The 23,664-nt window shown below is 55.4% G+C and overlaps 2 protein-coding genes across 4 annotated transcripts in view; both read right to left on the reverse strand.

The window, feature by feature from the left end:
* Positions 1-1,877: 1,877 nt before the first annotated feature.
* Positions 1,878-12,453, reverse strand: QSOX1 (quiescin sulfhydryl oxidase 1). The gene is made up of 12 exons (XM_085068583.1): positions 12,144-12,453; positions 9,896-9,996; positions 8,524-8,572; positions 8,244-8,346; positions 7,364-7,454; positions 7,021-7,166; positions 6,434-6,571; positions 6,153-6,282; positions 4,227-4,349; positions 3,973-4,117; positions 3,553-3,732; positions 1,878-3,169 (listed from the first exon to the last, which is right to left on the reverse strand). The coding sequence occupies exons 1-12, from the start codon at positions 12,412-12,414 to the stop codon at positions 2,442-2,444; spliced, it is 2,205 nt and encodes a 734-aa protein (XP_084924709.1). The 5' UTR covers positions 12,415-12,453; the 3' UTR covers positions 1,878-2,441.
* A 6,948-nt stretch (positions 12,454-19,401) lies between these two features.
* CEP350 (centrosomal protein 350) overlaps positions 19,402-23,664 on the reverse strand; it is a 69,933-nt gene continuing 65,670 nt past the window's right edge. For all 3 annotated transcript variants that reach the window (XM_085068586.1, XM_085068584.1, XM_085068585.1), the window contains one exon: positions 19,402-23,435. In XM_085068586.1, the coding sequence (XP_084924712.1) occupies positions 23,271-23,435 (165 nt within the window). In that variant the 3' untranslated portion in view covers positions 19,402-23,270. The remainder of the gene's footprint in view (positions 23,436-23,664) is intronic.

A 23,664-nucleotide genomic window follows, 5' to 3' on the forward strand; every position in this document is an offset into this window, starting at 1 on the left:
GCTGGAAGGAGCGAGCGCCGAAGGGGTGGGAAGGTGGCTGGGTGTGCAGGGGGCTGGCCACCGGCCTCGAGGAAAATTAAATTGCACTTGAGGGTAAATTGTATTAGGGAATAGCGGCCGCCTCGCGCCAGCCTGCGGCCATTTGGGTAATTAGCCCCAGGGACCCCCGGGCTCGTGGCACTGCTGGGAAGGGGTAACCCCATCAGGGAGGGCACCTCGAGGGGCTTGGACAGCCTGGACACCCCCAGGACAGCCTGTCCCTCCTGTGAGCGTGGCCACGGCAGTTTGATGCTCCCCCTGTGACAGGGTTGGGGTGGACGCCTGTCCCCAGGTCACCCTGAGAGGGGGACACAGTGCAGGGGACACCGCAAGCCCTGCAGCAGCCCGGCCCCTTTGTGCCCTGCCCTGGGGGTCCCCAGGTGCTGGAGGGGGACACCCCGGTGCCACAGCCCGGGAGAGCCGGGGCCGGGAGGATTGGGACTGCACCAAACAGGATTACGGAAAGTCTATTTACTAGACTCTCTTTTTCCTGCGTGCACAGCAGCTTTAGGCTGCGGGCCTGTCGGGGATGCTAATCTGGGCATCCCGCTAACCCCCTTCCGGCAGCGCCCACCTCCCCACCCTAATCCCCCTCACCCTCCTGCTGCAGCCGCCCATGCACCCACCTGCTGCACCCCCTGCCCACCCCACCGAGACCTTTCGGGGCTGAGCTAGCCACGGGCAGCCCCTCATTGCAATCCCTCGGTCCCACACAGGGGAGCAGCTGGCAGGGAGGGGGTGCAGGGGGTTATTGATGTTGGGGGGAAACCCCCCAGGGAAATCAAGGAGAAGGAGGCAGAGGGGCTGCAGCGACGAGACCTTCCCCATCCATCACCCGGCGGTGGGCAGGGCCAGCACACGGCTGGGGGGATCCAGCCCCGCTCCGTGTCACTGAACACCCGCTCAAGCGACATGGCCACGGCCAAGTGGGCCAGCGGTGGCAGGGCAGGGGTGCCAGCCCCACAGCGCCTGGAGGCGTTACCATGCACAAACATTAAAGGAAAGACGGAGAGAGAAAATTTATTTCACAGGCACGTGAGGGAGGAAGGGCTGGAGGAGCCAGAGCTCCAGAGCCAGGGCAGCAGCAGAGCTGGGCACCCTCTTCTCCATCCTGCCAGCCTTCGCCTCCCACCTGGGCAAAGTGAAGATATCAAGAAAAAGGCTCCAAATCGGATTGACACCCCCCCTCCCCCTTAATAAAGTTTATTATCGGCCGAGCTCTAATCCTTTTAAATCCCCCACGCGGGGGGATGGGCCAGGATTAGGGGAGGGCAGCGTAATCCCAATGAATTTGTTACAGGGGGATTTAGGCAGCGCTGGGAGAGCAGATGGCCCCGGCCCTGGCTCTGGAAAACAACCATTTTCCTTAATGATTCCTAACAAGGATAAAAGGGCAGAGAGAATCGGGGACAGGCGCAGGGGGCCCACACCCACGGCCGTCCTGCTCCCCAAGGATGCTGCCGTGTGTTTCCCTGCTCTGGACCACAGGCACGGTCAGCACTGAGCTGCAGCTCCACAGCTCGTGCCAACTTTTTCCAGCAGCTTCCTGGCCCCCACATACTTCCTCTCCCTCACCCTGCTTGAGGAGAAACCATGAGCCAGCCCAGCCCTGGTGATGTGCCAGCTGTACAGGGGGGGCAGCTGGCCAGAGGTGCATCATCCCGAAGCAAAAGGCAGGAGAAAACATACAACAATAATTAAAAATATTGAAAGGATTTTTAAATCCAGTGCTCTTCCCGGGGTGGGTGGGGGGGAGGCTGGAGCAGGGACAGCAGGAATGGGGGGTGGTAGCCCAGCATACCCACGTGGCAGGGACCAGCCAACACAGCAAGGCAGGCTTCGGCAAAAATAATTTATTCCACTAAGACAAGCAGAGAACGAACAACAGCGCGGGGAGGGGGCGAGGAAAGGTGGGGAGGCCCCGGGCCACCTTTCAAAGAGGAGGGGACAGAAAATGCATCTGAAGCCGTGACTGCTGCCCCCACCCATCAGTGTCCACTTTTTGGGGGGCTAAACCTCCACCCTCCTGCCCCATTAGTGGTTAGACCCCAGTGGGCTGCTCCCCAGCACAAGGGCTGGGCTTCCCAGTTTGAAACCAGCCCAGTGCCCGGGAGCTTCTGAGGGCAGCTGGGTGCCAAAACATGAATCACTGTTCACGTCCCAGCTCTCACATGCCCAAAAACATGGCACAATGACCTGAGAGGGGGATGCTCTGACACCTCCTTCCTCCCAAAAGGAGCCCTCCACCCCCTACCCTGGGCGAGGCAACTGCTGTGAGGAGGACAGCTCCTGAGGGAGATATGCCAGACCCCTCCCCGCTGTGGCACAAAACGCTGTCCCAGGGGTGCCCTGACTCAGCAGCCCAGCCACCCTGGGAAAACCCCCGGGCCCAAAAACCCCTCTCAGGCCAGGGGGAAGCCCAGGCGGCCTTTCCGGGCTCGGGTGCGGAGGCGGAAGAAGGTGTACATGCCCAGGAGGCACATGGAGGAGAGGAAGTAGAGGGCCACGCAGAGGCTGATGTCCAGGCGGGAGAAGCCCAATCCAAGCACCCGCAGCCAGGGGCTCCTCCGCAGGCCCTCCCCAACACCCTCCTCCTCCCGGAGCAGGACGCCGGGAGCGCGCCGGCGCTCCCTGCCCGCCGCGGCATCCCGGGGCAGGGCGATGGTGTCCCGCTTGCTGATGCGCCGGCGCCGGCCGGCGGCCGCTCGCAGAGCTTGGCTCTTGAAGTGCTGCTCGCTGAAGGAGTCCAGGTCCACGATGTCCTCGCCCCACTCCCGCGGCTTGGGGTTCAGCCGCACGATGCTGGGGCGCCGCAGTTCGGGGGAGCCCGGGCGCCCCGGGACTCTCGCCTCGCCCTCCGTCTCCTTTTCCTCCTCCTCTCCTCTCACCCTCTCCTCTCGCGGGCCTTCCGTGCCCAGCCTGACGCCTGTCCCCTCCCTGGCCAAGGAGATGGGGTCGGGCTCGGCATAGTCCATGTAGATGTTGGTGGGGGAGAAGTGTGCTTTGAGGAACGTGACCACGGCCGGTTCCTCCCAGGCATGGACCCCCCGCTCCTCCTTGTGGCACTGGGGACACATGTCCGGTGGAGGCCACTGCAGCTTGGGGAACTTGGGGTCCTCCGTGTCACCTCCTGCAGGGACCAGAGCCAGTGAGGGGGTTAGAGGGGATATGTGATGCACCCTCCCCCTGTATAAACATCCCAGAGAATCCAGCAGCTGGGGATGGGGACACTTGGAGGAGCCACCTTGGGAGGAGGGATCCTCCGAGGGAAAACAGCAGCTTGGGAAGCTCCCTGTAGGGAGCACATAAGATCCAGCTATATCTCCAGGCAGCCTGATGCTATGTGACCAGTTGCTGTCCCCTGGGATGGGGGACCATGACAACAGGATGTCCCCTCTGCTGCACCCTGCAGCCATTTGCCGTATCCATCGAGGAGGAGGGATGTTCCTCCACCTCACCTCCCCATTTCCCTTGGGAAGCCGCTCTGACTCCCCCTGTGGCAGCCCCCCTTACCCGCCAGGCGAGCGTTGACCTCGTTGTGGTGGGACCAGAGCCAGAGCATGGCCTCCTCCCTGCTCGCCACCTTGTCCATGGACTTGGCCGCCATGGCCTCAAAGTGCTCGGCGCACTCCTGGCAGCCGAAGAAGTGCTTGACATAGCAGCGCATGGTGTTCAGCACCTCCAGGGGTAACTCTGCAGGAGGCACAGCACAGGGCTGAGTCTGGGCACCCCAATGCCACCACCACAGCCCCATGGCTTAGGCAGCAAGCCCACACCCCAACTCTCTGTCTCTTGTCCCCCATGGAAACTACCCCAGATGAGATGAGGAAGGGGGGAAACAAGCCTTTGTCCACATGCAGCATCCCTGCCTGTGCCACAGCCCACCCAGACATTCCCTCCCTGAGCCCCTGATGCCCCCAGGGACACCAGTACCTTTATCAGGGCCATTCTGGGCAGCCTGGACAGTCAGCAGGTGGAAGATGGTCCAGAGCCCGCAGGGGTAGCCACGGAAGTGGCGCTCACTGCCCTGGCAGCCCACCCAGGTCACGTTGGTGGGGAGCACAGAGGGGTGGGAGGCCTGGTGGACAGATGGACATGGCATGATGGGGCTGGCAGGCAATACCAGCTGGGGAGCAAAGGGCAGGGGTAAGGAGAGGAGGGGCTGGGGGTCCCCATGGGCATCTTACATCTTTGTTATTCTTCATGGCCTCCTTCAAAACAGTGCGGGGCAGCTCAGGCTCTGTCCAGTTCCTCAGCCAGGCATCCAGGGTCTGCAGGTAGGTCTGCACGCAGGGGCGCCCTGGGAAGTACTGCAGAGGGGGAGAGGGGTGAGAAAACATGGACTCCAGCCTGGGAGCAGCAGGGCAGCCCACAGGCACCTCTGGCTCACCAGCACGCTCTATGCTGGAGGGCAGGCAAGCTTTTGGTGCCTGTCTCCGAGGGGCTGGGGGCTGCAGCTTGTCCCCCACCCCGGGTAACAAGTCCCCTGTGTGCATGTTCAGGCTCCAAACCCCAGCCCCAACTGAGGGAGGCAAAAAGCCAGTCTGTCCGTAAGTCTGGCAAAGCCGATTAGCAGCTGCACTTTAAAACCACTCCTGGGAGAGGAGCAGCCTGGCAGCCTGTGCCACCGACAGACAGACGGACAGAGGGACAGACTCGTGCGGAGAAGGAAACAGCAGCATGCAGAAGTGATGGAGAAGTGAAAAGGAGGAGTTTGCTAAGTCTGAGCTGTTCTTCCCAGGCCCATGGGGAATTGCATGAATTCACTGCAAATTTGGGTCTTTCATCTGTGACCTGATAGTTCTGCTGCAAACACAGTGTCCCCCAACTCCTTGGATGGGAGACTTTGCTGTGTGATTCCCCACTTTCCAGGAACCACCTTTTTCCATATTACGATTTTTTCCCCTGTCCTTTCCTTTAATACCTCTTGGGAATGCAAGAGTTAAGACTAGGACCTGCTGGCTGAGCTCCCACAGGCTGAGCCCTGGGCTGGCAATCCTGGGGATGCTGCTCCGTCCTGTGGATGAGCAGGGCAATGGCAGCACTGGCTCAGCATCCTTGGGGAAGCACCGGCATCCACCACCCCCTGCTACAGCTCATGGAGGGGAAGGTTTGCAGGAAGAATTAAAAATGGATCAAACAAAACCATTGCTACTCCCCACCACTCTAGCACACTTGTACCCATGGGCAGGGAGCTGGTGCCATGGGGATTTATTTCCCTGTCTCTGGAGTTCTCATTAAAGGGAGAGAGTGAGGGTGATGGCTAGGGGCAAGCAGAGGAGCTACATGAAGGTCTGAGGACTTAAGGCTCATGTCTGGGGCTCTTTCCTGGGGGAGAGCAGATGGGGGTGGGAACAGGGGATGCCTTGCACATCAGTGAGGGCTATGCAAGGCCCAAACTGAGCGTGAGACCCTGGGTAACAAGGGAGGGCAGAAATAAGGAGGGCATAGCCCCAGTGTGCCAAGGAGCCTGGGCTGTAACAGGGATTGGGATGGGGACAGGTCTCCTGCAAGCCCAGTGGAAGGAACAGCCAAATGCAGCAGGACTCCATCACAGCAGGAAATTAAACTGCCCTGCTTGTGCTGGCTCAAAGCTTTCACTCACTTCAGCTACGCCAGACCAAACAAAGAAGAAAAAAGGAGACCTTAAATTAGGCTTGTCTGGAGCCTGACTCAGAGTGGGAGCTCTTTTCCTGGACAAAGGAGTCTGAAGAGATTGGCTCCTCGAGCCAAGCATCCAGAGCAGAGTGACAAACCTCTCTGACCATCTCTGACACCCAGCAGGCAACAGCCTCTTCTGAAAATACCTCCTGCAAGTGCTGATCCCACTGCCACCACAGCTGGCCCCCCACATCTTGTTTGAAACACTGCAGCATCCCCTCTTAGCGCCCACTGGGACTCTGGGCTAAGTCTGGAGATCCACAGGGATGGGGACAGCCTGACAGCAGCCATGGCATACACTAAGCACCGGGACACAGGGCTCACACCTGAGACTGCCACGCTTCACTACCTGTGAGCACTGGGACGTGGTGGCCTGTACTGTGCATTTGTATTTCATAAACAGCCAAGTGGAGGCACAGGCTGTTCCTCTCCCAACACCCAGAGCTCCTCACCTTCACCAGCGTGGCCACGTAGCACTTGAAGGCTCCCAGCTGTGCTCCCGACAGCGCAGAGGCACGGGCAGCCTCCACCCGCAGCGAGTAGTGCAGCGCAGACTCCAGGTCGGCCATGTACAGCTTGGAGCTGGGGAGGGCAGCGCAACACGAGGGTCCATCAGCCCGGTAATCCACACCCCAGGGACCACAGCCTGGGGTTTTCCCAGGGAAAACCATGGTCCCAGCCCTTTGCCCACCCTTCCCAGCCCCAGTTTCCCCAGCAGGGTGAGGGGTCTGACCGCTCTGCTCGCAGCGGCTGTGCCACTCGGTCGGTGTCGTTGGAGGTGCTGGCGGTGGTGTTCAGCTTGTAGGAGCCGCGGGTGATGCCCGAGAGCGTGCGCAGGTAGTAGGTGTAAAAGGAGCGCGCCTCGATGTGCCTGCCGGCAAGGAGAAGCCCTAAGTCCCTCCTGCCTCCCAAACCTGGCCCCAAGGAGGAAGCAAAGGAGATGAAGGCTTAGCCAGGCCGGCAGTTCAGGCCTGGGGAAGGAGTGTGGGGTGGTCCATGCTCTCCACCTGCCCCGGCAGTGGGCATCCCGACACATATCCTGGAGTGCAGCTGAGCCCCAGGTAGCTGTACCATATCACCTCCAGGCAGATGTGGCAAGGGGATGGTTCAGTTGCAAGGATCTTCCCTTCTGCTAGCTCCAGCCAGGGCTGGCAGCCCAGTTCAGGGCCCACCAGCAACTTCCCGCCAGCCTCCCAAGCCCAGCCACTGTCTCCTTCCTAATAAGCCGTCCCACAATTACAAAGGAGCACAGAGAGATGGGGCACAAGGCTGGCACCCCACCAGCATCCCCAGAGCCACCCTGCCATGCCCCACACTCACACAGGCAGGCGGGAGAAGGAGCCATTGCGGAGCAGCAGGTATGCAGAGGGGAAGGTGGTGACGCCGAACTTCTCCACGAGCTCCTCCTCGCTGCTCAGCACTCTCCTCACCGCAATGTTTTCAAACTGCAGCATGTCCAGGGTCACCTGCAAGCCCCAGGGTCAGATTGCAGGGCAGAGGGATCTCCAGCCCCACCAGAGATGCAGCAGAGCTGTTTAATGCCCTGTGTAACATATGGTACTGGCAAACTGGGCAAGGAAGGCTGCCCAGAGAGAGCTGCCCTGCCCAAAGGCACCAGGGACAGACTCCGAGACAAATGGGGGATACACGCAGCTGTACCCACCTCTCTGCCCACGAAGGAGTCGCTCTTCTCGAAGATGAGTGCCAGATACTGGTCCTTGTTCCTCTGGAAGAAGGTGCGAACCTCCTCCGCGCTGCAAGAGACAGGGGGACGGCAGCAGGTGCCTCGGCATCAGCAGGATGCTCTGCCCTCCCACTCACAAGGAGCTTGACCCTCGCCCACTGGGATCTGGCAGGGAATGCTGGTGCAGGTTCATCCCCACCGAGCAGGCAATTCTTCCTGCTCAAGTTTCCAGCCTAATTTTCTGCTCTGGTTTGCAGGCTTTGAGGAAACACCCACTGGGATTGACCAAGGAGAAAACAAAGCACAGGCAGAGCAGGGCAGGAGGGAGCTGCACATTTGCCCAGGGTTAAAAACAGCAATGAACTTGAGCCAGGGCTGGGGTTTTTTTTTGGCTAAGACACAGAGGAACCAGAGACCTGAGGCACGTGCCTGGCTTGATCATTGCTTTGGGAAATCCAGATGCTCCTTCTCAGGACCATGGAGCAACTGCTCGCATGCAGCAAGGCCAACTCAGATACCAACAAAATCGTACAAAATCAAGAAAACCCTTTTTCAGGCCAGGAAAAAGCTTCTAACGCAGCCTCACTCCGCATGGCACAGCACTGCCATGTCCCAGGGGATTGGGGTCCCAGGAATTGCTCATTCTATTTAAGGCTGATGAGCAGGTTTGTTAGGAGATGCACCAACATGGCCCATCTCATCCAGCCCACGTAAATGGCTCTATCCTGGCCAGGTCATCTGTGTCTCCCTGGGACATGAGTGATGCTGTAGCTGCTCCTTGCTCATGTTTGGTTCAGGATTTCACCAGAAACCTGGTCTCCACAGGACAGAGGCCATCCTGGCCTCCCACTGCCCCTACCTCGCTGGCTCCAGCGGAGGACAGGCAGGTGGCCAGGCATCCTGGCTCTGCTCAAGGTTGGTGATGATGGCATGGCGCAGGTCCTCAACGGTGGCACTGGGATCTGCAGGGGACAGGATACCAAGGGGTCAGTCCTGGGGAAGCCAGTCCCAGGGGCTGAGCTGAGGGAAGCTGCTTGGAGCTGCCCACCCAGAGGTCCCTGAAATTCCAGCGTATGGGAGGTGTGGGCAGCAGGGCATTCACACCCAAGGTAGAAAGCCCCATGGCTCTCAATACTCACTGGTAATCCTTATCCCATCCTCTGGCTTCTTGCTAAAAGCTCTGAAGAACTGAAATGGAAAAAAACCACACGGGGAAACCAGAGTGAGTGTTTGGAGTGGGACAGGAGGCAGTGCAGCCCAGCAGGATGAGGCTCCCTTTAGACCAGCTCTGCCTCAGTTTCCCCAAACACTGCAGGGTGCTAACTGACATCAGCCAGCACTTAGGGAGCTCCCAGCTGTGTCCCTATCTTTTGGGGCATCCCTGGAGCAGGGGGATGCAGGCATGGGCTGGGGGCCATGTCCAGCCAAGGGCTGAGCACTGGCAGGCAGTGGAGCAGGTGTCTCAGGGGTTCCAGGGAGGCAGCTGGAACCTTCCCAGCCCTGCAAACCACTGTCTCTCTGCTCCAGAGCTGTGACAAAGCAGGAAAAAGGGGGTTTTCCCACTCCTGGCCTCCCACAGTGGCTCCAGTACCCAGGGCAGAGCCAGAGCAGCAACACCAGGTTGCATCAGCCAGGTGTTTGCTTTGCAGGCTGGGCTGGGAGCTGGGACTGTTTGCAAAAGGTGCTTGGCGGGGACACGGGATGTGAAGCAAGTGACTTCTTGACACTGCCACATCAGCACATCTCCCTGCCCAGAGAGATGTTTCCATCTATGTCCCAGGGCAGTGGGTGCTTGGTGAGACCCCAGGGCAGGGCTGGGGCCAAGCCAACCTGCGTGGAAAACCCCAAATCTGATCCAAGCCAACTTGCCTGGAAAACCCCAAATTTGACCCTACCTGAAGCCGAGCCTGTAAGCTGGGACTGAGGGCATGTCTAATAAAATCCTTATCCCTACCCATTCCATCTCAAGGTAATCCTAGTTTAAACTGCTGGCTTTGCTTTAGCTTCCCTTCTTGTGCTGGAGCAAGGCTCTGTTTGCAGTGAGAAGTTCTGCAAATGGTGTGTTGACACAGCTAAAGGGCTGGGCATGAGCCCAGGAGGAGGGATGGCTCCTCGCCCAACACCACAGGAGGCTCCTGGGAGATGCAACCTCCCGCAGCATCCCTGTGCCCTCCTCCAAAATCTGCACCTGTAACCTCTCCCTGCTCTCAAACAGCAAGTGTTTCCAACTCAGGATTCAGACTCTACCTCATCCCAGCAGAGGTTCAGCCTTTGCATCTTGCCACAAAATAGCATACTGGTTTCCCCCCCTCCTTGTTGCTCCATCACCCAGCAGTTGCACAGGCTGCAGCCTGGACACGGCATTGTTTTGGGGAAACAGCTCCAGCCTGCAGAGCCCCAAGGGGAGTATTTTGGTGCAACAGCCCTGTCAATCCAATTGAGCAAGAGAGGAACAGGCCAAAAGACAAAGCACAGTGAAACCCAGCAAGCAGCCGGCACACGCAGTCTCACCTTCATGGTGGGGAAGCCAGTGATCCCAAAATCAGAGCACACTTGCTGGTTGTCCTCATCGGCACAGTCGATGGCCGCCAGGATCACTGCAGGCCTCCACTCTGTGGGGACAGGGGATGAGGCTAGCACAGCTCAGCCTCCCACAGCCCCAAAAACTGCCCTGCTCCCCACAACTGCCTGTGGGACAGGAGGGATCTCCTGCTGTGACAGTGGCAGAGATCCTCCCATCCCAAAATCAGTGCTTGCCCCTCACAGGGCAGCAGCTGATGGTTTCCAAGCCCGAATACCCAGAGCCACGGTCTGTACTGGTGCGTGGTGCCCTACTTTCCAGCGGCAGGAAGACAGGGGAAGCTGTGTGAGGCGGGACCCGGCTTTGCACGCCCTGCCCTGCCACTGCCGGAGCACAGGCAGCTCTGCCCGACGCTGCCTGCCCAGCTGGTTCTGCCTGTCCAGCCTCTGCCCCAGCTCCTGGGAAGAGGACACGGGGAGAAGGGGAGAGATGGCTAACCACAGCTCGGAGAGAGCAAGGAACACAGGCTCCAGCTCATCTCACCCCAGACCAAGGGCACAGCTGATAACCGAGAGGCAACAACCCAAAACCAGCAGCCAAGCCCAGGTTCTGAGCATTCACTCTCCATTTGTGTCTCTCCACCACCTCCCCAGTGAAGACCAGTAGGTCTCTGGGTTAAACAGAGGAACAAAAGGGGGCAAGGAAGCATTTTAAGCAGCAGGCTTTGAAAACCAGCAGGAAAATGGAGAATGAAACTCTGCAATAGCTTCTTTTAAGTGTAAAGGACACAAGCTGGACAATGCCCAGCCTATCCTTAGTGTGGGACAGGCAGTGATATGGTGCTGGCACACAGATGGAGCCTGTGCTGCCCTGGGTGAGAGCATGCTGGAGGTAGGGACACACTGTCCTGTGTCTCAGGTGACGGGACAGGTGAGCTGCTTCCCACTGCCCTGGCACTCGTGGCACAGGACAGCTGGTGACAAGCCCTGCTGCAGAGAGCCAGGCACGTTCCCGGACTCATCCACACGTGGTGCCCTCAGGTTGCCCTGGCATCCTCCCTGCCCAGCCCATTCCTACGAAAATCCACCCGTGGGAAGGGCAGCGAGAATGCTGAGCAGCACGGGGGTGGCTTCCCCGCCCTCCCTGCCCCCATGGGCACACCATCCGCGGTCCGGCCTCCGGAGCAGGGAGCCCTGGGGGAGCTCTCTCTTGGAGAGGGGCCAGGAGAGCCGGCATTCCCCCGCGGGGCCCGGGCACGCACCCTATTCCTCACATCCTGCCCGCTGGGGAGCTCTGACGGCATCCCCAGGGAGGGACGGCATCCCCTCGGAGGGACGGGATGCCCGGCCGGCCGGCACCCTGACTCATCGGGCAGCCAGCGCTGTATCAATTAGTGCAATAACAGGGAGAAGCCGCGCGCAGCCCGGGATGCCGGGGGAGGCAGGATGAGTGCCGGCAGGACGAGGGGCCCAGCAGCGGGGCGTGCGGGTCCCCAAGCAGGGCTGGCACCATCCAGACCAGGCATCAAGGTCAAAGCCGGGAACAGACCAGCTGGGATCAGCGCCCAGCGCCCCGCCGTCCCTGCGGGCACCGGCAGGAGCGGGGCTGAGGGAAGGTCTGGGGGGCAGCGGGACCCCCCATGCCTGGGACAGGCTCAGCCTGAGCTTCTCCCTGCCGAAGTGCCTCTAGGGATGCTGCTAAGCCAGGCCTGGATACCGCGGGGTGGGGGAACCTGGACACGGTGAGGGAGCTGGGCCTTCCCCCAGGCTGCCGCTCCGGGGAGGCTGGGCTGGGCCGCAGGGGGTTTGGGGAGCTGACGGAGGGTAAGCACAGCGGGCTGAGGGGTGCTGGTGGTGGGAAGGGCACAGAGAGGATGAAGGGATGCCGACGGGAACGAGGATGCTGGGCCCAAGATGTAGGGAAGATTTAAAAGCGAAGGCGGAGAGGAGGAGGACGACGGGGCAAGGACGCGGGAGGGATTCGGGGATGGTCCCGGTGTTGGGGGAAGCGGGACCCTCCTGCGCAGGGGGCACAGCCAGGAGGATTCAGGGGGGCTGACAGGCGAACAGAGAGGGATGTAGGGGGAATTTAAGGGCGCGGGGGCAGAGACACGGGGATTAAACGGGGTGCTGATGGAAGAGGACAGAGACAGGGATGAGGGGTGGGGGGTGACAAGGTTCGGGAGGATCGGGCAGGTGGGGATGAGGAGAAGGGGGCACAGCGGGGCCGGGGACTCACCGCGGATGTCGTGGGCCAGGGCCCGCCATGTGGGAGCGAAGTGGATGCAGTGCCCGCACCAGGAGGCGAAGAACTCGACGGCCCAGGCGCTGGTGGAGCCCAGCAGCCGCCCCTCCGCCCCCGGCCCCAGTAGCTCCAGCGGGTCAGAGGCCGAGTAGAGGCGGCCGGGCCGCGCCGCGGGCACCCGGAGCAGCAGGAAAAGCAGCAGCAGGAGCAGCGGGAGAGCCGCCGGCCCCCCCCGGCCCCCGGCCCGAGCCCGCCGCCGCCACATCGCCCGCCAGGCCGGCCCGTGCCGCCCGGAGCCGCCTTTAGCGCCCGGAGCTTCCCGTAGCGCCGCCTCCTGGGCGGGGCCGGGGCGGGGACAGCGCGGGGAACCCCCCGGCGGGACGGGGCACGGACACCCCCATCACGGCCCCCGCGCACCGGGGCAGAGCCCCCGAGAGCTCCCCAGGCCTCTCCCGGTGCCATGGCGGGGCGGCCTCGACACTGCCCTAGCCCTGCCTGTGCTGCGGCGTGACCCTTCCGTGAGGGACAAATGGCCTAAAATGATGAAATTCGGACAAAGTGAGGAGTGCCCAGGGAGGTGGCAGAGGCATGGTCCCTGGAGGTGGTTAAGGACAGAGTGGAGGTGGCACTGAGTGCCCTGGTCTGGCTGACAAGGAGGTGTTGGGTCACAGGCTGGACTCCATGACTGCAAAGGTCTTTTCCAACCTGAACAAAGCTGTGATTCTGCAATGGCCAAGGTGGCTGATTCAGCCCCAAAACGCACCGTGCCACCAGCACGAGCACCCTGAGGCAGCGCGCTGGTCAGATGCTCTGACATCAGCCAGCGTCACTGGGCAGCACCTGGACACCCTGTGGAATGGGGACCCTGGAGACATCCCTGCCCTCACCCCAACTCTGCCAGGGATGCCCAGCAGGGATACCCAGTGACACCCACAAAAAAAAAAATTAAAAAAAAAAAATCCAGCTCTACTTCTAAAAAAAGGTGCCTTCTATCCCCAGTTCCCCCTTCAATGATGTCTTCAAACTGAGAGCTGGATTAGGTATTTTAAAAAAGGTCTTCCCTGTGAGGGTGGTGAGGCCCTGGCACAGGCTGACCAGAGAAGCTGTGGCTGCCCCATCCCGGGAATTGTTCAGGGCCAGGCTGGATGGGACTTGGAGCAACCTGGTCCGGTGGAAGGTGTCCCTGCCTGTGGCAGGATGATAGAACTGGAGGTTCCTTAAAGTCCTTTCCAGCCCAGACCATTCCAGGATTCTGTGATTCCATCCTCCCGTCCAGCCCAGCCGTGCCTTTGCTCACGCACACACCCACGTCACCAGCTCCCAGACGGAAGGTGCCCGTTGCTCAGAGCCCCGGGGCAGAGCCAGGCACTGCCAGGGTGGACACAGCCCCAAAATCCAGTCCTCCGCTCCCTCCCCAGCCCCTGAGGCCAGGGAACCTCTGCCACTGGGGGTGCCCATGGCTGCTGAGGGCTTGTTGCTGGCCCAGGAAGGCCATTATCCATGCTAGGCCCCACCTAGGCATTTTAGGCGGACTTGCCATGCTAGAAAAACAAGCCTGCCCGAGCCCAGCCTCGCCGGGGTAGCAGAGGGCAGGGGCTCCACACGGGGCACGGCGCTGGGGCAGCGGTGGGGCTCCCTGACACAGCCTGGCCTGGGGACAGAGCATGGTGGACACAACCCGTGGGATTGTTCCCACGCATCTTCTGTGAGTCCAGGCTGATGGGAATGGGGCAGAAGACGGTCTGCTTCAGCCCTGCCGGCTGCAATTAAGTGCTTAAGGGATTATCACACCTCCTTGTCTAACCAGGAGGGAAAGAGACACAGCCCAGCCTGTGCAGGGCTGCGCTGAAAGGTGGTCCCTCACCACTGACAGAGACCTTGCCAGGACTTGTCCTCATCCAGCTGGTGATTAAAAAACAAAAATCCCCATGTTCAGGGATGTCACCACCGTTATCTCACCCTGGGTTAAAGCCTTATTTTAAAGCTCATCAGCTTGATTAGGTTATCAAGGCAAAGGAGAGGTGCTCTGCACCAGCGTAATTGCCAGCATCCTCCCTATCCAGCTCACCCTCCCTCCCAGGCAGTCCAAATTCCTTGAATCCTTTTTTAGATGCAAAAGCAGCATCTAACACCAGGGCGGAGGGGCAAGAGCCCACACCCCGCGGCTCCGGCTCCTTTGGAGGTGAGCCATGCCATTGCTCATCCCCCGGAGCCCTGGGGTGGGGATGCTCCTGCTTCCTGCTGCCCCGGGAACAGCCGGGGTGCTGCCGAGGACCCTACTGCCCAGTTGGCACGTCCCATCCTCAAGGCTCTCCAGGTAATAGCCTCCTTCAGCGGCAGGGTGTGGAGTTTTCCAGGCACAGACTTGCCCAAAAATCCTTTTTTTCCCTTTGAATGCTGCTGCAAAGCAAGAGATGAGGCTTTTCTTCCACCTCAGACTGGGAAGAGACATATTTTCATTGCAGAACAGCCTGAGACAGGGAATGGAAAGCCAACGATGAAGCAGAGGCTTTGAAACAATCCTTTTAAAGTTGGATTTGAAAGCAGCTAAGATGAATTAATAGCAATCAAGAAGCAGTAGAAGTCTTGGGAAGTTTTCGAAACGGCTTCCCAGTGCTCTCTGCCTTTTTGTCTTCTCTGGCTGCCAATGGAGGCTGCAGGCAGCAAAGCCAGGGGACAGGTGCTGGGTGACTCTGTGTTCCTGGCTGCTGAGCCCCAGCCAGCCCCAAAGCCCAGCTTTAGGCTCCTATGGCACATTTAGGAACCTGCTTGGTTTTCACAGCAAAGCTTTCGGCTCCCACCTCGGCATCCTTAACTTCGGCAAGAGCTGTGCTTCACTCCATAGCAAGGCCATGGGCTAAGGATGACCACAGAGATTCCTGTGCTGCACAGTCTCCGTGCAACAGCTGAGCAGTGGCTTTAGTTCATTAAGCTCATCAGCTCTGAAATCTCCTTTCCCAGACTAACACCCAGCAGGAATCTCCTTGAAGTCAGTGAGGCGTGGGCAACATCAACAGGCTGAGAACCTCAAAGGCGGCCACAATCTCACCAAAATCATTTAAGCCCTGCAGAACTTGTTTTGTGCACCCAAAATGGATCATTTTCAGACACAAAGCTACTCAGATCACCTCTGTGCTGGGTTAGAGGGGAGATGTGGAAAGAGTGGTTGGATTTTATGTGTTCAGCCCTTGAAGTGATGGAAAGGATTACATTTCAGAAAGCAGAGAAAGGCTTTTATTGTCCATTTTTAAAAGCATGAATCTGTCTGTAAAACACCAATAGCTCAAAATGGCCAGGTGAGCAGACCCAGGACTTCCCTTTAGTTGTGAAGGTTCAGGGCCAGGGAGATCCCAAAATGGACTTTCTTCCTTGAAAATTAAAGAACACGTTCCTACCTAATTGTGTGATTCCAGGAACTGACTCCAAGGAAAACACGCAACCAATGCAAGACTCATGATACAATCATGGCAACTCCGTCACTGGCATTTCAGAGGCTGTTCAGAGAAGTTTGCATCCAACTCCCCTGCAAGTGCCTTGGAAATATCAGCTGCAGAGGATGCTCAACAGTTTTTTCCTTTCTCCAGACTTCACAAGATGATGAACTCAAGGAAGCCCTCCTTGATCTGCAGCACAGCACTGCTTAAAGCATGGTCCTTCTGTGAATAAAAGAAAAAGCCTCTTTTCCCTCAGAGAGTGAGTGAAACTTGTGCCACCTGCAACCTCCCCAACATTCCAATTCCGGTGGCACTTTTCCCCTGGTGGCACAAGTCACACCTTCACTGAGACATGGCTTCAGACAAGAATTTTGGCAGCATCTCTGCCACAAACCTGCCAGCTTTGCTGAGACAGGGAATAATATCCAGAGTGGATGTGAATCCCAACTGCTTCCCACACTCTGCATTAGCTCTGCCAGGCTGACACCTGTGAAGACCAGGACAGCCCCTCGAAGCCCTCACTGGTAGCTGGGAATTGCTGACTCCACAAGACAGGCTCGGTTGGAAATTGTTGATTTCTACTGTTCAAGCCCAACCAGCCTGTAATAACAAGAGGCACAAAAGCAAATCCGGGGTGCATTCTCAGGATGTGATGAATGTGTTCACGTAGTTTGCATCTGCAGAGAGACTATAGCAGTACCAAGCTCCTGCTATTCACCCTTTGCTGATTCATCCCTGCTCCAAAGGACGGCAGCCACGCTGCCTTTGCTCTTTTCAGAGGAACCCGGGGAGACCAGGAGGAACTGTCACTGTCACTGGTATGTCTAGGTAGGAAACATTTTACCTGCAAATTTCAGATCTGCTAACAGTCATAAATGATTACCATGACCCAGGCTGCACAGAGCAGATGTTTTCCAGTCCAGCTCATGTTCCCAGCACTAAGGAGCAGATCGGAGGAGGCCACACCGCCCAGATTTGCCACATCATTATTTGGCAGGTGGTTTAATTGCTGCGCATGAAACTGAGAATACCACAGGGATGACAGTGGAGCACTCCTCTCTTGCTGTGACAGTAGTCCTGCAACGTAAGCAAGGTCTCACCTACCAAGGGCTGCTGTGCCCAGTCACAGGCTCCCTGAGCAGCACTGGCTCCATCAGTCCATGGAGCAATGCAGCCAGACACAGACACTGGACCAGGCTCCTTGCTGAGCTCCTCAAGCCAAGCCACATGAACAGTGGGATCCCTTGCAGTCTCCTTTATTTTGTGCAAATCAAATCTGATACACTCCCCAGTGTATCAGGTGTTAATTCCACCTGCAGAGAGAATCTAAGTTTGAGTGAGTCTAGACTTCATGCAAGAGGAAGCCACTAGAAACCCACATCAGGGAGGGAACACAGCCCAAGGGAACACAGCCCAAGGGACACAGCAGGTCTTGTACAGGTGGAGCAAAGGGCTGGAAAACTGGGGCCAAGAGAAACATTCAGAGCAGAAACTAACCAGACCTGCTCCAGACCATCCTCACACAGCACACTTGGCAGGCAACAGAATGCATCTGTGCTCCAAGAGCCCCCTCTGTGCCCCTGGATCTGCCCAACCCTCACCCTTCTGAACAGAGCTACTCTATTCTCCTCCTTTTCCCCAAATTTCTGCAGGACTTTGTTCAGGAGGAGGAAGGAAGGTGCAGGGCTAGTTTTGTTTGCTCCAACTTCCAGGTCTCTCAGGGTGCCTTTCCTTCCCCCACAGAACCGGCATCCCAGAGAGTGCCCTACGCTTTCAAACTCCATTACATCTCATCTGCATTCCTGCCAGGCAATGGCCCATGCTCCGGGCTGGCTGCCAGCAGCTGGGCAGCCTCCCTCCTCTCCTTCTTGCACTCTGAAGAGCTGCTGGTGTTCAGCAGCTCCCCACCAGTTCCTTTTCTTCTGAGGGCTGTGTTAATGAGAGCCTGGACATTGCAGAAGCCCTTGTGCTAGGCAGGACACAGGACATCTGGAGCAGAGTCAATATTTCAAGTGCTCCAGCACTCTGCCAGGCTTTTTAGGACGTGGGATGGCTGCAGCTGGCACCACATCCCCAGGGAGGCACCTGGGAGTGGGCTGTACCTGGGAAGGGAGGCACCAAACAGTCCCACTCAATCCAGCATGCCACCGGGAAGGTGGCTGCCTGCCAGCGCCCAGCCCAGGAGTTTCACCAGGTCCACAGGAGAAATGGCTGTCTAAGGCAATCGCACTCCGAGGGCTCTGGGAAGAGTTGCACAAACATCACGGGTAGAAAGTCAGTGACAAAGTGAAGCAATGTAGACTTGCAAATGAGGAAATGAGAGCCTTCATCACGCTGATTGCTGGGCATCCTGGGCAAGGACAGCAGGAGCAATGCAGCAGTTTGCTGCGTCACCCGCCGGAGCACCTTGGCAGCATTCCCACCGCTTGAGCCGTTTTTAAAGGAAGCCACTTCTTCAGCCAGAGAAGCGCAGATCAATTGTTGTTTTTTTCAACATGAAATGCACTCTAAGCCCCTTCCAGGGGTGGATGCAAGTAGATCATTGTCCAAAAATACAGGACTTGTGGAGCAAAACTGCTGTGGGGTGAGGAAAGGCACAACACGGATGCTCTCCTGCTGCTCACTAATGAGCACACAGAGGCTGCAGCACTACTTTTCCTTGGCCCTTTGGACATCCAAGGACCCCCCCACTGCATTTGGCTGGTTCAACCCCCCAGCTCAGAGGGCTGTGATGTCCTCCTGTCTGTCCCAGGGCTGTGGATGGTGCTCCCAGCATGCTCTGCTGAGGACCAGTCCTACTGCCCACTGGCACTGCGGGACTGCAGCAGAGCCGCTTCCATAATGGAAGCCTGAATGCAGCAAGTCCTCCTTTGGGATGACGTACCTTTGCTAAGGAAAAACAACAAATGGCTGCAATGGTTTAGTTCCCACAGCTCTCCCCCATTTAATGCAAACACCCCTCCCAGGCAGAGAAGGGAGGTGAGGAGTTGACTGTCACAGTGTCCTCCAATCTGGAAAGACGAACGCTGGGTTTTGTACAGGGTCTGCTGTGAATGGAAAGCAAATCCTTTTCTGCTGGGCTGTACATCAATAAAAGGCACCAAAAGAGAGCAGAGGTACCAGAGCAGGAGCAGCCACAGGCACTGAGGAGGCTCAATAAACACCTGAGCTCCCAAGCTCACACCTTCATGTTGCCACTCCATCACCATGAGCCTACACTTGTGGTTTGGCACTGCAACTGCCTGGCTGTCCTCTGACAGAGCTCCAGGGTATATGTTAAAGTGATTTGTGTTTGGTTTTTTTTTTTGTGTTGGAAAGGAAACAGCAAATATTTAGAAAAGTTCCATCAAGATATAAAGTTTCTAGTGAGCAATGTTTGCCCCTTGGTGAGGAAGGGATCAGTACTGCTAATAGCAGCTCTATAGAGCTGTACCATTTAGGAGCCTAATTGAGGGATATAAAACAAGGCTCTGAAGAATTTAATTCCAAGGCTGTTTAGCATAAAAATGTTTTAAATCATGACTTTTTAAAAGATATTTTAAATAAATGTGCAAGGAGTAGTTTTTCTCCCGCAATGATTGCTCAATGCTGTTTTCTGTTTTTATCAACACTCAGCTTTAACAATAAGGAAATTCTAATAAGGTTATGATTATAATTAAGGCAACTCTAATGGGATTTTGTAGACTGTGATTGGCATCCCAAGTACAGCATCAGACAGAAAGGGGAATGTACAAGGGACAAATCTCCAGGACACCTTCAGAATTAGCAACTGCTTGGGTAATTATAAAGCTCCATTTTATAAACACCAGGAAACAAGATTAATTTATAAATCAGTTTATTTACAGATTTTGTTCTCTTAAAGTACATTTCAGTTACCAAAGATATTTACACTGGTGTACACAGGGACCACCCTGGTTATTTTACAGTTCTTAATTACAAAAAAAAAATTCCCCAACCCCTCCACATCCGTGGGTCTGTCTACTGTGCAAAGCTGCTGTGGATGTGAACATGAGCTGAAACTGGCCCAAACCCCAAGTTACCAGGTTATTTACACATACACAGTAAACGGGTTTCTTTTCAGCATCTCCACAACACAGTACACGGGGAGACCGAGCCTCCCTAAAGGCGGCTTTGCAAATGTGTATCAAAAGGCTCTGCAAAGTCAAGGAAAAAACCCCTAGTAAATGCAGGTTAATTACAGTATTCTTCTTTCATCTGTATATAATTTTGCATTTAATGCTTAAATTACAAATAAGTTCAATAGTTCGCTTTTCTCCATTTCAGTTGGTTTGTAAACACTTCAGATGCACTAAATACCTTGTAAGATTCAACTGTTTGTCTGCTGAAAAGTACTTTGTTTTCCTAATATTTTTAAGGTAGCAAAGAGATATGAAAGTGGGAACTGCACACAGCTCCTCGCAGAATAGTCACTTAAAGGTCTCTGTCACTGTGCTACTGAAGGTCTTCTGCAGGTACACACTTATTCAAGTATTGCAAAAAGCTAAGGCCACTTTTTCAAGAAAGGAAAGGGAACAAGATGGGATTTTTCAATCCCTCATTCCACCTTGTGAGCAACAAGCCTTTTCTGAAAGGCAGAAGCACTGATATTCCAGGGCTCGGCTCACAGAGCGTCCTGCTGTTAGAGAGGTACTTGCACTCCATGGCCCCCCAAGCCTGGGCTTTCCCACCTGGCTCTGAGATCCTTGCAAAGATGGAGCAGCATGTCCCCAGTGATGACAGCCACTGCCCCAAACAGCTCATGGGTCTCAGCAAAATGTCCCAGCCTTCAATCTCCTTAAGTGGCTGCACCGAGATAACCAGGATGCAGAAATACCATCTTGTTCTTACAAAGGGAAGGTTGGGGAGAGAAGCAGAGAATTCAGCCTGTTTGTGGGACCCCAGGCTTCCCAATATCTCCTCACTACCAGCCTGACCTTTGCTTCATCGCAGTAATAATCAGTCCACAAGTACTCAACCCACTCAATGTTTTGAACATACACTCAACTCAAAGCAACTCAACACACGTGAGGTATTGAGAAGGTAATTCACGTACGTTCAAGTCATTTTAAGGTTGCTCTTAGCAAGGATTGCTACCAAAAAAAAAAATCAATGATGTCTGCAAAGGAACAAAGCCATTACTTAGACACAGCTTCCTTCTGTCCAAACAGCTGTTAAAAATAGTTAGTGCTTCTGTGGAGGGTACTACAGCCAGATGACAACAGGCACACCATCTCCAATGGACCCTGGTACCTTGTTGGGCCTGACTGCACAACCCCCTCCCTGCTGCTGGACAGACCAGAAACTGAGCCCCTCAGAACACCAAAAAGCCCTGGGGATGCAGGACAACCTTCTCAACACTGGCCACAGTATCTATAGAACAGAATCTAACCTGATGCTCCAGGTACAAACCTACTCCGCAGGTTTCTGTCTTCTTTCCATAATTGCTACCTATAAAAATAGCAATCCTTGCTATTGAAAAGAGATACACCCAGGAAAGGGAATCTGAGGTGGTGACCCAATCAGTGACACCATGCTGGTTAAATCTAGCAGCTTTAGTTTGCTTCTGTCTTAAGCATCCAAGAGTTTCCGGATCATGACATTTAACATGGACAAATGAATCATTTGAGAAAAAAAGCTAAGCAATGCTCCACCAAGATCATTTGACTTCCAGCCAGCCAGAAGGGCCACTACTGCAGGACAGACATGCATATGCCCACTGGAGGTGTCCCTACCCACCATTACCTCCTCCTTGTTCTTCCACTCATAGAGCATGGATATGGCTCCCCATTAACTCACAAGTGAGGTGCTGGCAACACTACAGTTGAGAATCTGCATGGACCTCTGGCAAATCCAACATTTCCCAGTGCTGTCCCTGAAGAATTACCAGCTATGTGTCATTGTGCAAAATGCAAATATTCCAATGATATCTTTCAAAAAAACCCAAACAATAAACAACCCAACCAAAAAAAAAAAAAGGTGGAAAAGAGAAACCAAACTGGAGCAGTAGCAGAGGTATGCACAGCAGGAAGCCCAAGAACCAAGCAGATTAATGAAACAGTTGAGATCTCCCCGCCACGCCTGCTGTGGGCTGCAGCATCTGTGGGGCACCTCAGCGGGCTTCTAAGTGTCTTTCTACACTCCAGTGCCTGGAGAATCTGACTTTCTTCTGGGTCTTGTCCCAGGTTAGCAAACAGGGACATCCACTATTAAGGCATCAATGTTCAACCCCAGATTGTCCATGATCCTCCAAGAAAAACACAAGAACAGGAGGAACAGGTCTGCTGGCACTCAGCAGAACGACACTGCAGATGAAGCCAGCACCAAATCAACCCTGTAACATGGTGCAGAAGTTCTGGGAAAGGAAGGGAACAGACAGAGCTGGGAATTTTCACACAATTTTTCAGCTCAGCCCCTTCAACTCTCCATTGCCTCTGAATCAGCTGTGGTGAAGCTCCACTCCTAGTCCTGTCTTTGCGTCCCACCCTTCGTCACGGAGGTTTGGTTCTTCTTACCTTCACCCCCTCATATCTGCCTCAAGAAGCTGGAGGTTTTGTGCGAAGAATATGGGGCTCTGGAAGTTTCCAAACCAGATGCTCTCTCAAGTTCATCTGTCTCAAAACACAGGACAGTGCACCAACTGCACAGGACACTGTCCTGTAATCCACTTAATAAATTATCTGAAAATAAATAAAAAACCCACAAGCACAAAACATGCAGACAGTCAAGCACCAGACACCACTTTCTTTGGTGAACACACTCTGTTCTCTAAATTGTTCAAGTAACAGCTCCTCCGATTCATTAGGTGACTGTAAGGGAGAAGCTGAGGGATTGAAGGCCAAATTTTTGTGAGGAAATGTTTTCCACTCCTGCATGTCTCGTGCCTGAGAAAATCCTGAGTATCCATTATCTGGGAGCAGCTGATGCTCCAGGAAGAGAAGTGCTACGCGGTAGGAAGAAAGTTGTCCATGGGCTCATCTTTCATGCTTGACATCAGGCGGTCTTTATCTTGCTCCGCCTTGGAGCAAAGCAGCAAGAATTCTTTACTTGTATGCAGGAAGCAACATCACCTAATTTACCTGGCACCATGCTTGGTACCACATCACAGAAGAAAGATGAAAACCAGCTTCACGGAGAAGTGAATTAAAAGGGCTCTGGAGCAGAAGGAACTGATGCACATTGTTAGGGCTGCAGGAGAAGAGGTGTTAAGATTGTAACACTGTTCAGTATGGTAAGTCTCTGTTGATGACCAAAACCTGACCAAACTGTTGCTTCTCCAAATTACTCACATTTCTAAAGACAAGTTGAGTACTGATGGCTGACCACCATTCCAGCAAAACAGCCAATATCCCAACTTAACCCAACCCTTTCAGCAAACAAGCCAAACATGCCAAAGCCCCAGGCCAGGGCCCCAGGCAGCTGCTGACAGTTATGTGACATAACTGCATTGGCACATGAACAGTCTTGAGCACTCCTCAAAGCAGCCTCAAGAGAGGGATCAGCTTGTTCCACACAATAAATCCAGTGCGAGGTCTCAGCAGCCAGTTCAGGGTCTTTTCATCCCATCTGAACTGCCTGGGAACCCCACGCAGGGAAGTCCAGCCACAGCATGTGCAGGGAGGAGAGCAGGTCAGGAGTCAGAGAGGCCTGTGACTCTGTGGTTGGCAGCTCTGAGCTCACTTCAGCACTGTCAGACAAGCAGCAGCCTCCGCTGTTTCTCGTTTATCTGGTTCAGTACATCAACAGTGTCTCTGATTAAGGCCTCGAAGATCCCGTCTGCCAACTGCATCTTTACACACAGTTCATCCTCGTCGTAGTTCACCCACTGTGCTTCTTCCTCGTGGAGTTCCTGCACCTTGGAGGGTAGAAAGGCAATACAAACATTACCATCCCGTTGCTTTAAAATAATATCGCCTGCAAAGTTCCAGAAAGAGTCCAAAGCAGAGTGTATCTGCCAACAACCTATCTGTCTTTGCAAGAGATTACAGGAAACGCTTGGAATAGCAAAATAAACACAGACCTGTTTGAACCAGGCTGTTTCACTGTATGAATGTTTTCTACTTTTCACTGTAGCATCCATTTTA

This window comes from Lichenostomus cassidix, chromosome 8, assembly GCF_008360975.1.
Source record: "Lichenostomus cassidix isolate B80296 chromosome 8, HeHo_3.0, whole genome shotgun sequence".
In the NCBI taxonomy this organism is placed as follows: Eukaryota; Metazoa; Chordata; class Aves; order Passeriformes; family Meliphagidae; genus Lichenostomus; species Lichenostomus cassidix.

What these genes read in the sequence shown, in the direction of transcription:
- QSOX1 (XM_085068583.1), bottom strand. Translation starts at nt 12,414, where the DNA reads ATGTGGCGGCGGCGGGCTCGGGCCGGGGGCCGGGGGGGGCCGGCGGCT. An exon ending in ACGTGGCCACGCTGGTGAAG is followed by an intron (nt 4,350 to 6,152) that starts GTGAGGAGCTCT and finishes CCCCCTCTGCAG; the next exon opens with TACTTCCCAGGGCGCCCCTG. An exon ending in CCAGAATGGCCCTGATAAAG is followed by an intron (nt 3,733 to 3,972) that starts GTACTGGTGTCC and finishes TGCCTCCTGCAG; the next exon opens with AGTTACCCCTGGAGGTGCTG.